This window comes from Arachis ipaensis, chromosome B1 (assembly GCF_059453495.1).
Source record: "Arachis ipaensis isolate K30076 ecotype BB chromosome B1, ASM5945349v1, whole genome shotgun sequence".
NCBI classification, from domain to species: domain Eukaryota; kingdom Viridiplantae; phylum Streptophyta; class Magnoliopsida; order Fabales; family Fabaceae; genus Arachis; species Arachis ipaensis.
Window position 1 is genome coordinate 27,659,930 of NC_142436.1, and position 13,139 is coordinate 27,673,068.

Genomic DNA, 13,139 nt, shown 5'->3' on the forward strand with positions numbered 1-13,139 from the left:
ATTATAAAATTGGATAATAATCATAACTTATCTCAAATCCAATAAATCAAAACTTGCCTTAATTATCTTTAATAAAATAATCTCTGAAATTAAGGCTATAAATAACTGTAGGATTTGAGACTTGATCATAATAAGACTTTTCAAAGATTTTGGGCCTTACATGTCACGCGTACGTGTCAGTCACGCGTACGCGACGATTTTCCTTGCCACGCGTGTGCGTCAGGCACGCGCTCGCGTCATTGCGCGAACTCTAGTCCACGCATATGCGTCAGGTACGCGCACGCGTTGCTGTGAATTTCTCCAATTCGCGCGCACGCGTGAGCCATGCGTTCGCGTCGCTTCTCGCTGGTTATCTCCTTTATTTCTTGTGCTCCTTCCATTTTTGCAAGCTTCCTTTCCATCCTCTAAGCCATTCCTGTCCTGTAAAGCCTGAAAACACTGAACACACGGATCACGGCATCGAATGGTACGAGAAGACATTAAAAGTACACAATTTAAAGGCTTAGGAAGCAGGTTTTCAATCATAGAGCATAATTAGGAAGGAATTGTAAAATCATGCAAATAGTATGAATAAGTGAGTAAAGAGTTGATAAAAACCACTCAAATTAGCACAAGATAAACCACAAAATAGTGGTTTATCAACGGCAGCGGTGGTCGCTAACGCTGGAAGCTGCAGGACAGGAAACAGAGGCTACAACATTTGTCATGGAGGAGGAGAGGTAGGTCGTGGCTGAAAAGATTTCCGCTAGGATTGTTTGAAAATCAATTGATTATTAGTGAGAGATAGAGGATGGGGTTAGTGGTAGTGATGATGGTAAGGTAACGAGCAGATGAGGATGATGGAGTGGTTAGTGGGGAGGGAAAAGATGATACGGATGATGATAAGGGTAATTTGAAGTTTTTACATGATTTTTTAATGTTTAGATAATTTTATTGTATAGAACCTATGTTTTATGGGTCAAAATGATAATTTTTTTTATAGGTAGATTTGTTAGCGTCTTTAACTTTCGTGAATAAAAATGATAATTTACTGTAAAAAAAAAATAACTTTTAATGTTTATCTAATAGAATGAATGCTTAAAATTTTTTTTTTTTAAATGTTATTGGCTAATTCGCACCTTTTTTTTTTTTTTTACTCATAAATTAATAATACCTTATTGGTTGAGTGAAAAGTTAAGTCGGAGCTAATACTTTGTTGTCCTGTTTAAGAAATACAAACAGCACAATTATTGCCTAGTTCTACCGAACGCGGGGGATCAACCATGTCATGGCTATCATCAATCACGAACTCACTCAGACTCGACGACGACGACGTCGACGTTGATGATCAACAACCACAACAGCAAAACCACAATAAACACACTCCCAATCCGGAAACCGCCACCGTTGACCCCAAATCCTCAACCAAACCAGAACCCGACTCACAATCCGAACCATCCACTCCCACTGCACGGGGCGTCAAAGAAGACCTCTCCGAGCTCAAACAAACCATCTCGCGCCGATTATGGGGCGTCGCTTCTTTCCTCGCCCCTCCCTCCGATCCCGAACCAAAATCCGAACCTCAGATCTCGGATCCCGAACGTGCTACCGATGAGGACCTAATTGCAGGGATCCGAAGCGATTTCGCCGAGATAAGTGGAAGGTTCAGGAGCGGAATCTCTAAGCTCTCTGAAAACAAGGCCGTGTCTGAGATTACCAAAATAGCCTCCAATTTTCTCCAGCTTGGTTCTGAAGAGGAGCGCTCTCTCAGCGACTACAATCTAAATGGCGTCGTTGGATTTAATGAAGACGTAGTTTCATTCGCCAGGAGCATAGCCATGCACCCCGAGACTTGGCTCGATTTCCCTCTGCCCGATGATCCTGAATCTGATGGTATTTTTCCCCTTTTTTATAATTTTATCATTTTATTTTCAGTCTCAACTTTTCGATTCGAGTAAGATTTAAGTGTGTGATTTCAATTCCATGTGTAGTGGTGTACATGGTTAGGGTTACGTATTGGGATCAGGTTTTAAACTGTTTTTAGTGGTTGTATTTTACATTGTGGTTGCTTTAAATTGTGAAAATGAATTAGGGTTGCAATTGTTTTGCAAGGCAGTTGTAGACGGCAACTTAGAATCATGATTGGAATCTATGCAATGTCACTAATTTGCGAGAAGTGCTATATAGTTCATAATATTTAGGTATTGTTTGTGTACGAAACACACAGAATGAGTACACAAGACATCGATACTAAATTATGATATTTTTGCGCATTGTTCAGCAAATCATGATTGGAATCTATGTTAGATTTGTACACAACTCTGGTACAAAATCAAATGAAAATTTGAATGTTTTCAAGTGATTTACTCGGGCTAATTTTAATTTTGTTCTCTCAGGTTCCTAGTTTGTAGTGAGAGAGACAGCTTCTGTGTCTTAACTCTTAAGATGCTGCTTTATGATTTTCCCTATTATTATTTCTTTGTCTTTGACCTTTTACTAATTTATGTTTTTTATTTTGTTTAATAGATTTTGAGTTATCGGATTTCCAACAAGAACATGCTCTGGCTGTTGAACGGTTGGCACCAAGGTTAGCTGCTCTAAGAATGGAACTTTGTCCTGGATACATGAGCGATGGTTGCTTTTGGAAGATATACTTTGTACTCCTGCACCCTAGACTCGACAAAAATGATGCTGTCATTTTATCAACCCCACCAGTGAGTGAAAATTTGCTTGCAATTGGTTTTCTTTCTCTTTCATTTTTTCTTTCCATATTTTCTTTGGAATTTCCACAGCCTAAGTACAGCTGTACAGATGCATTGTCTCATAGCCACATTCTTGAATGTGTAAAAAGTATCAATTCTATTAATTTTATTTTTTTAGTCTTTGGCTCTTGGCATATGAATCTCTGGAATTGTAGCATAAACTTGTGTCACTACTCACTATGCTAATCTGATCTATTGAACGGAATGCTGTTATATCAAATGTGATTTTCCTTCACCAAATTTTTACACAGGTCTGAAAAATGCTGGGATTGAACAATTTTATTATATTTTATTTTATTTTTAGGCAAGGTGTAATTGAACAATTCTTTATGCTTGTGACATTTGACTTTCAACTAGTTGTTGCTTTTGGCGTCAATAGATAATCTTCTAACCTGCATTGTCACCATTTTATTCTACCTGCAGATAATGGAAGCCAGAGCAATGTTAACTGAGGTGTTAGACAAAAGGAAAAAGAAAAAGCAAGAGCAAAACTTATCTGCCGGCAGCAGTGTTCCATCAGAAGAGGCTGAACACTTTCTTTTTGTGCCAACCAGTGCTCAACAGGAATCCAATCCTCAGCACATGCCTGTTGTTGAAGCAGCCCCATCTGCAGTTATGTTTGATGTCGAGATGGATAAACATGTCCAAATTAGCAATGTTCCCACAGAAAAGGCAGAACATGGTCTGTCTGTGCCAACCAGTTTTCAACAGGAATCACATCCTCTGCAAACATCTGTTGTTGAAGCAGCCCCATCTGTTGTGCTTGATGCCAAGATGGATAAACATCCTCCTGCCCAGAATAGCACTGTTCAGTCCAAAGAAACCAAAAAGCACTTGCCAGTGCATACCAGCGTTCAACAAGAATCCCAACCTCTGCAGACATCTGTTGTTGAAGCAGCCCCATCTGCGGTTGTTTCTGATGTCAAGATGGATAATCCTGTCCAAAGCACTCAAGTTCAGGATACCAAGAAATCTATGGTTAAAGAAGCTCCAGTGAAACCCTCTATAGACCAATCATCATCTAGTTCTGTAAATAAAATTTCTGATGAGTTGGATGAGGATGATGATTGGTTGAAAGAGGATGATACTCCTGAAATGGCTGGTCTCACTGGAACTTCAAACCCTACTGCAAATGACGATGATGTCTCATTTAGTGACCTTGAGGAGGATGATGTTTAAGGTTATGTTCCCATGAGTTATAAACAAACTTGCATCAAATTCTGATTCTTTAACAAAGGCACTGGAGACTGGATTCATTTAAGTGGTTCGCTCAACTCCGATAAGTATATATAAATTATGAAGAATGCTGCTGGAAACGAATGTTCCGAGCATGCTAGAGCACTAAAATCTTGAGAACAAGGATCCTAGTGAGTGGCTTAATGTTGATGGCATTCATGTGACATGATTTGATTCTCTTCTATTTTGTGAATATCTGCATATATTTAGTCTCTACAATTCTGTGATCAGCCTCTGGAAAGCTTATTTGTGTAAATAAAAGCTACTTTCTACCGGCCATTGTTCTATGTGTGGTTATTAGTTTATTACTGCTCTTTACACATATAACTCCTTTGCATTGATATTGGAAGACGAAGTTATTTGAGGTTATAAAATGCCTTCAACTTTTATTTATTTTTTCACGAGTGAATAAGCCAATATGTACTAAAACAAAGTATTGTTGAAAGATATTCTTAAGTAGTTGAAGTTATAAATTATTGTGGAAATCTACTATTTATAATATCAAGATACAGAATGCAGGCAATACAAACATATACTATAGAACTGAGTTCCCATTGTGGCACAGCCATTGTTCCATCACTTGGCACATAAACCAATGCAAGCAGTTCTTCCGTAGAATTCTCACCAGTATGGTGTTTAACATCTCTCACTTCCAATGCTCCAAACTAACAAGCAAACACGACAAGAAGTGAATCTTCACTTAGACAATTTCGGATTTTGTTGGGGAGTAATAAAAAAAAAACACTATTTGAAATTCATTATTTGGAAGAGTAAAAATATAAATATACAAGAGATGAATATTTAACAGACTACACTTTAATAGTGTTAATTGTCGGTTTTGAGTTACAACGAATTTTGAGCATCAAGTTTTTTAATCGATACATTCACCTGGATTTGAAGATAATTGGTTTGATATCCAACGGGTGTCCGTGACAAGTTTTGTTTGAGTTTTCGTTTAGAGCTATAGTGATAGGATAGGAGCAAACCTAGAGTTGATACAAAGAAGAGCTCAAGTTCTACAATTTTTATATTGAATATTTTCTCCAATTCTCAAGGATTCTAGGCGTAATTCACAACTAAAGATTAGTGTCAAGAATGTTCTAGATGCTATCAATCTTGACATCTATATAATAATTTGATAATAAGTTAAGCTATATATGTCCAAATGAGGCGATTTCAAGGAGATTAAAAAGCTAACATCTCAAGCTTTAAAATAATATGCTTAGTTTTATAGTGAACAGTCAATATCAGCCACACACGCTACCATTTTTTGCTCCAGAAAACAAGCCTCACATGAACCATTAATGAAACACATTACTCACATTTTAAGTCTCAAAAAGCCTCAAACTTCAGATTTTTTGAGTATTTACACTTTAATCTTGCTAAAGTTTGGATTCTCTTAATTGTTTGACCAGCAAAAAGAAGACGAAATTGAATAGCGTCCCTAACTTAAATTAACATCTTAAATTTTAGTCCAGTGAATTAACATCTTAAATTGTGAAAAAGAATGTTGTAATCAAATAATTTGTTCAAATAATCTCACAAACACCATGTTATAAAATGATAATAAACACACATGATATTTTAAATACGTCTATTAGAATCATACAATTTTAATCGTTTCAAAAGGTAGATAGCTTGGTCTATATATATCATATTGAATTCGTACAAAAAATTTAGAAAAATTCAAATCCAATTTTATTGGTGATGTCTTTACTCTTTACAATTAACTTTCCTTACAAACATGCACAATAAAAATCACTCAATTGAATAATCATTTGGTTCTTTTAGTGAATACTCTTGGAAATTTTCAATAGTCTTGCACATTATTTTGCGAGGTAGGAGACATTCTAGTTTATTTGTATTGCGCTATTTGCATCTAGAATCTACCATAATAAATCTGGATAAAAATTCTGACAGTAGCGAGATGGACGAGGATGAGGAGGAGGCACACAAATAAGGAGGAGATAAGGAGGAGGAAGAGAAGACAAAGAAGAGACAGACGAGAAAAATAGAAAATTTAGAAGGAATCAAAGTAGAAAGAAGAGAAAAAGAAAGTGTTTTTTATTAAACAAATAAAAGATAAAATAGACATTTTCCTCGAGCATATTTTATTTTGTTTGAACGTGTGGTTATCAAACTCATTCCTCCGTTGTTGAATTAGCATTTTCGTTTTTGAAAACTATAAATTTAGGTGGATACAAGATTTAATTGTGGAGAGCAGAAGCCCTTCCTCAAGTGCAGTGTGTTTCACCAACAACTGCAGTTCACTAGTTGAAAAAAACAAAAGGGGGAAAACTCAAAGGTGCATTTAACAAGTAGCTACGTTGCCTTAGATTCGGTCGCCTTGTTAGTAGTAGCTGCTGCGGAGGCCGCTTCCTCTTCCTGACGCTTCTTTTTCCAGTAGTCATCAAGTGGGGGTCCAAATATAGCTTTACCAGAAACAACACCAATTCTGCATATACCAAATTTAAAAATTCAAATTATATATATAACTAGATCAATCAATCAAAGTCATGGGACAGATTTGATTAAGCTGTTAAGAAAGTTTCTGATGGCGGAATTAGATAACTGCGAAAGAGAGGAATGATTTGGTTATGAAATGAAACTTACATGACTGCACCAATGACCATAGGGAAAGAGAGGAATCTGCTTCGAAACATATCAAGGTTGATTTTTGCGGCTTTTCTGCCAATTCGGGACTCTGATTTGATTGTAGTTCGGATCTTCCGAGTGCCAACTACCAGAACCGATAGCCGAAGGGAAACGTTTTCGCATTCATGCCCTGGAAGGCCCATTTATGTCTTTCAAGCCCTCTAAGGCCCATATTAAGTTACGTATATAAGTCTCATAGGCCCATTTAATTACAATTACAATTTCAGTTTTATCCCCCTCCCCCCCCCCCCAAAAAAAAAACATTTCAGTTTTATTCTGTTTCGGTCGCAAAAGAATTTAATTATGTTTGTAACTTTTTAAGGAGAGAAATTGTATGAATGTGGTGTGTGCGAGATTGTGATGTCGTAATGTTTAAGATTAGAGATGGTCCAATCTATCTAATAAAGAAAAAAGAAGAGAAATTATATAATGACAAAAAAAGGAGAGAAATTATTTATAATCACACGGGTGTGTCTTGCTTGGGCATCACTTTTAAGTTTGGTTTAGTAAATTTTTTATTATTCACAAAAAATTTATTATTTTTTTTATTTTTTTAAATTATAGTACTTATATTTGATAAATCAAACTAAAAATGATTTTCAATAAACACACGGGATAATAAATTTAGTAAAATAATTTTAAAATTTAAATAGATCTTAACAGATATAAATAGATGGAAAATTTTAATTGTAAATAAAATTTAGCATCAAAATTAATTAAGGATAAATTTAAAGAGTCTAACTAATATAAAGATAGTGAAAAATATTCTAAGTAGCTAAACTTTCCAACTGCAAAAGAGATATCTGACCTAGTGGTGGTGAGATAAATAAGCATCCAATTAACCTTCAATAGGTAGCAAAATTCGAATATGGGGGATTATAATTCTTTCCTAACTTAGTGGAATAGTCCATAGGAGTTGAAATGGGTTTACAATTAGTCATGCCATAGTCTTTGAGCAAGTCTAGCACATATTTGCTTTGATGAACAGGAACATATTTACTGCTTCTAATAATCTCTAAACTTCAAAAGAATTTCAAATCTCCAATGTCTTTAATACGAAAAGCTTCATGTAGGGACTTAGTAAACTCAATTTGATGTAAAATCATTACCAGTGAGTATAACACCGTCAACATAAATCAAGACAGCAGTAAATTTGCCATTTGTATTCTTTATAAAAAGAAAATATTTATTCTTAGACTGAGAGTATCCGAGAGAAAGTAGCATAGAGATGAGATTAACATTTCATTGTCTACTTACTTGTTTCAAACCAAATAGAGATTTTTTGAGCTTGTATACTAGGCCAGATTTAGGAACATTTAGACCCTGAGAAATTTGCATATATACCTCCTCAAATAAATCTCTATATATAAAAAACCGTATTAACATCTAACTGGTACAAGTGTCACTGTTTGGCAACAACTATAGCTAAAAAAATATGTAGAGTTGTCATTTTGGCCACGAGACTAAATGTGTCAAAAGAAAATCAAACCCCTCCTATTGAGTGTATTCTTTTGCAACTAATCGTGTTCCTGATTCTCATTTCTTGACAAACCATTCTCAATACATGCCTTGAAATAAAAGTCTATTATACTTTGAGTATGTATTTCTCGAAACTAAATATTTTCGATCAACACTAGTATACTGACCAAGACTCCAATCAAGAATAGCAACTAGCCATACACAATAACAACATAACTAACTTTTTTCAATGTTTAGCAAATATAACAGCTCTTTGAACTAATTAACTAACTATATCAGTTCAATAAACTAACTCTATCCCTATGTCCCTAATAATTCCTAATAGGCAGCATATGTGTTGTACTGTTCCTCAAATTTCATGTCACTTAATCTTCCTTAAATTATAGTTGAGGTATAATTGAATTTAGACATACATTGCATTTTTTGAAATTTTAAATCTCCTCGAACTTTAAAATACTTTATCTAAGTACAACAGAAATAAATAAGGGAATAAAAATAACAGGTAGCCCTTCAATTCTAGTAGCACGGCTATTCTACTAGTTACTATTTAGAACTCACAATATAGAAATTAGAAATAGTTATTTTCCCAGTTCTTTTTTAGAGAAAATGAGAGTACAAATTATTGATGATCCAACATTTTCCTTCACCTATAGGCTGCTTGGGAAAGAACACGTCAATTATTGAAGAATCAAGGTATGTGAATGCATGCTGCTACAGCTTAAAAGCAAAAGGAAGCCAAATGTACATTTTTCATAGTTTTTTTTTAAGTGTTCTTCGAGGTTTCTTTATCTTCACATGTTAAATAGGAAGATTTAATTTAATTTACGTCTAATGTTATAGTAACTGCAAATGAACCATCAACCAATTTTATCGAACTCCCATGTTGAAAAAGCTACCTAGTGGTTTATTACATTTAATACTAATAATGAAAAATGCACAATAGTGAGTGTGAGGTTGGTTGCAAATTTGCTTTGTTAAGAAGAAGAGTAGCTAGCTAGCTTGTTAAAAGATGTATGTGTACATTTTTATATTCATCAAAATTAGCTATTACTTGAGTTTAGCTAGATCACACTGTGGAGTTTATAATTGCTTCTAATTGCTTTTTTAAAGATTGTTAATTTAATATCGGAAAAAATATATAAAACTAACTTTTAATTAGTCAATAATAATTAATATTTTTTAAATTTTAAAAATGTTATATTTTAAAAGATTTAATATTTAGGATTTAAGACTAAGGATTTATGATTTAAAATTTAGAATTTAAGATAAATAAAATAATTTAAAAAAATTAATTTATGTTGGATGAAAAAAATTAATTCCCTAACATTACTCTTAATATTATTCATAAAGATTATGGTGAGATAAAGATAATTTTTCAGTATATTTATTCGCTTTCGCTCTTTTAAATATCTATTTGTACTTAATTAACAGGGCAAAATACTATAATAAGCCAACGTCAATCCAAATTTACCTATATGAGCCAAAATGAAAATCGATACAGCAATGAGCCAGATCATATTTTTATGTAATTCGAACCAGGTTAGTTCGAACTTCATCTTCAAATAATTCGAACCAGAGCAGTTCGAATTTCAAAGAAAAAATTGAATGTAAATCGAACCAGACTGGTTCGAACTACCTATGCAAGTAATTCGAACCACTCCAGTTCGAATTATGGGGAAATGAGTTCTTCATGTAATTCGAACCACCCTGGTTCGAATTACGCTTAAGCTAGATTGTTAGTAATTCGAACCACCCTGGTTCGAATTACTAGTGATTCGGCTATATAAGGAGTTCGAATCAGCCTCATTCGAACCATTCTCATCTTCCCCTGCCCCACCAAATCTCAGAGAAAACGATCCAGATTCTCTCCGAGAAAGACCTGAACGGAATACTCTGCTCATGGGGGACGATCCGGCACGGTTATATCGCTTGGACGGAGTCGCCCATATAGCTGGGGTCATCAACGAAGAGGTTAGTACAGAAATAACTTTATTTTACCGGTACATGTGAGTTAGTGGTTTGGCATGCGGGTTAGATGTTGGTTTAGTTGGTGGTTTATTTTAGCGGTTTATGTTAGTGATTTCTGTTAATGGTTTATGTTAGTGGTTTTTGTTAGTGGTTTATGTTGGTGGTTTATCTTAGTGGTTTATCTTAGTGGTTTATGTTAGTGGTTTATCTTAGTGGTTTATGTATGTGGTTTATGTAAGCGGTTTACGTTAGTGGTTTATGTAAGCGGTTTAGTTGTGGTTTTATAATGTTAGATCTTTGATGTCAGTAGGCTATGGTGGTTTCTAATTTAAGTTTCTTATGCAAATGGTTCTCGTTCTTGGATTTTTAAGCGGCTATGCATAGTAAGATTTTTTGGTTTAGGGATTATCGTGTTGATTATGTTTGTCACCGGTAATTAAGTTGGTTCTAATAATGCGGTTCATTTCTTCCGCAGCCTCAGCGATGCATCAGGAGCATGCGGCGGCAGCAGGGCATGGTCCTGGATGACAGATACGTTCCGTACCTGCAGATGGCTGGTCTTTACCATCTTGCAAGACTGAACGATAGATGGTTCTGGTTGGACGAGGCCCTTGTCAGTGCGTTTGTTGAGCGATGGCGTCCGGAGACGCACACGTTTCATATGCCGTTCGGAGAGTGCACTATCACACTGCAGGACGTGGCATACCAGCTGGGTTTGCCAGTGGACGGGCGTTACGTCAGCGGCTGCCTATCAGAGTTCCATGTATACATCGATGGTGGCCGTCCAGCCTGGGTTTGGTTCGAGGAGTTGCTTGGAGTGGTACCTCCTCCTAGCCAGGTTCAGAAGTACGCGGTCAACTGCAGCTGGTTTCAGGAGACATTTGGTGAGTGCCCGGAGGGAGCTGATGAGGATACTGTGCGTCGTTATGCCCGAGCGTACATCATGATGTTGTTGGGCACGCAGCTTTTTGCGGACAAGTCGGGCAACCGCGTTCACATCAGATGGCTTCCGTTTGTAGCTAGGCTGGAGGAGATGGGGACCTATAGCTGGGGTTCTGCAGCACTGGCATGGTTGTACCGGTGCATGTGCCGTGTGGCGAACAGAAATGTTATCAAGCTAGCGGGCCCACTTCAGCTACTTCAGTCATGGATTTTCTGGCGATTTCCTCGGTTTAGGCCTGCAGGATTTGAGACGTTCAGCTGGCCATTGGCCTCGAGGTACTTCCCTAATCTTTGTCTATTTCAATTTACTACACATAATCGCGTGTTCATTCATAATGTATTGGATACCCTAAGCACACATTTAAGTAGCGGTAACACATGTGCATGTTGCATGTGGTCAGGTTACATCCCTTCCAGTAGCGAGAAGGGTCCTAGAGTTCAGACGTGGAGGCTCTAGATAGACCGGTTGCAGGATAGAGAGGTCAGTATGTTACTTAATAAGTTTTTTTATTTAACCACGATTTACGAGTTGGGATCACGAGTTGCCCTGACATTGTATCGTTCTGGGTGCAGTTTATCTGGATGCCGTACAGTAGCCCTGACGTACTTCAGGTCGTGCATCCCGAGGTTTTGGAGCCTCGGCATATGGTGCTGTGGCGGTCTGTTACATCGCTTATCTACTTTGCCGTCATAGAGTGGCATCAGGTAGACAGGGTTCTTCCGCAGTTTGGAGGGGTGTAGCCCCGTCCACAGGCCGCCCTGAACATCAACTTTCTGATGTCGAAGGACGGTAGAGGCGGCGATCGATGGTTCCCGTCCCATTTGCAGAAATGGCATTAGTATTGGGACGACCGTACGGAGAGCGTGCTGAGATTCGATGTTGTTGCTGACCCTGGTCCGTCGCATCAGTTCTTGGATTGGTGGAGTCAGCACGGGAAGAGGTTTTTGTCTCCGGATCCGCAGTTGGGTGATCCGAGAGCCGTGGCTATTCCTGTTGAGGCCTCACAGCGGGGAGCTGGGCAAGTACCTGAGATGGATCGGCCTGACGACGTGCCGGACAGGAGGCGGGTTGATAGGAGAGCTCGCGTGGGCACACGTCGTAGCCAGCGTGACTGGGGGTGGCTTGAGCGTGCTATGGAGGCTGGCGACGAGGCCGGCCCCGCTAGGGGTCGACGACGACATCATCCTGGCAGAGGTAGAGGGCGTGCTGCGATTCATGCCGCTGCACCTGACCCTGAGGACGATGACGATGATCAGCATGGGCCTGAGGGCGGGGATGGTGCAGGGGCGGCTTCAGTTGCTGGTGGTAGTACCCAGGATGGGGTTCACGGAGGTGAGTGGTATGGCTCCGGGATGGGTGACGGGGCTGAGCCTAGTGACGCTGGACTTGGGTCCGGTCCTTTTGGACATTACTTTGTTGGAGTACCCACCGACGACCAGCCTCAGCAGGACGGTACTCCATGGGTTATTCCCGGATCACAGTGGCAGGACTTCCTTGGGGCAGATACGCTTGATGCGGACTTCGGCAGTCCACGGTTTCTAGCGGAGATTTCGGCTATCATGCAGGAGGACGAGCCGGGCAGGAGGCGTCCTCAGACCCCTGGCACGCAGGCACCCTTAGATGTTGATCTGAACGAGCCTGCTACGACACCTGTTGGTGACCAGTTTGCTTTGGGAGGTACCCCACATTCCGCTTACACCGCTGCATCACAGTCTGTCGCCGGGCCGTCTGCCGCACCACTCCATTTTACGCCACCCGCACAGCCTGCCCCGCATGAGGACGCAGATGAGATAGAGGATGAGGAGCCGTTTATCCGTAGAGGTCAGAGGCCACGGGTTCCCCGTCGTTGTGGGACAGGGTCCCACTTGTTTAGATGATTTACATTTCATGTATTTTGGACGTTAGGGTTCACTCATGTATTTTAGATGATTTACTTTAGAGCTATTTTTCCTTGTTGTTTCCTCATCTTATTGTACTTAAAAATCTGTTATTTACCTAGTGGATAAGTGACTATGTATTATCATTGAATCATATAACACTGTAGTTATCAACTTTTGCAGTCATGGGATTTCTAACCATATTCAAATTCAGATGCAACTTTTTCATTACTAGAAGGT

At 38.4% G+C, this 13,139-nt stretch overlaps 2 protein-coding genes across 2 annotated transcripts; both read left to right on the plus strand.

Annotated features, from left to right (window-relative positions):
- The first annotated feature begins 1,159 nt into the window (after positions 1-1,159).
- On the plus strand, positions 1,160-4,351 carry LOC107627946 (uncharacterized). Its single transcript, XM_016330757.3, has 3 exons — positions 1,160-1,872; positions 2,506-2,693; positions 3,165-4,351. Exons 1-3 carry the CDS (start codon positions 1,263-1,265, stop codon positions 3,918-3,920), a joined length of 1,554 nt encoding a protein of 517 aa, XP_016186243.3. The 5' UTR covers positions 1,160-1,262; the 3' UTR covers positions 3,921-4,351.
- A 7,702-nt stretch (positions 4,352-12,053) lies between these two features.
- On the plus strand, positions 12,054-12,899 carry LOC148576046 (uncharacterized). Its single transcript, XM_088501140.1, has one exon. It carries the CDS (start codon positions 12,054-12,056, stop codon positions 12,897-12,899), a length of 846 nt encoding a protein of 281 aa, XP_088357266.1.
- Positions 12,900-13,139: the final 240 nt, after the last annotated feature.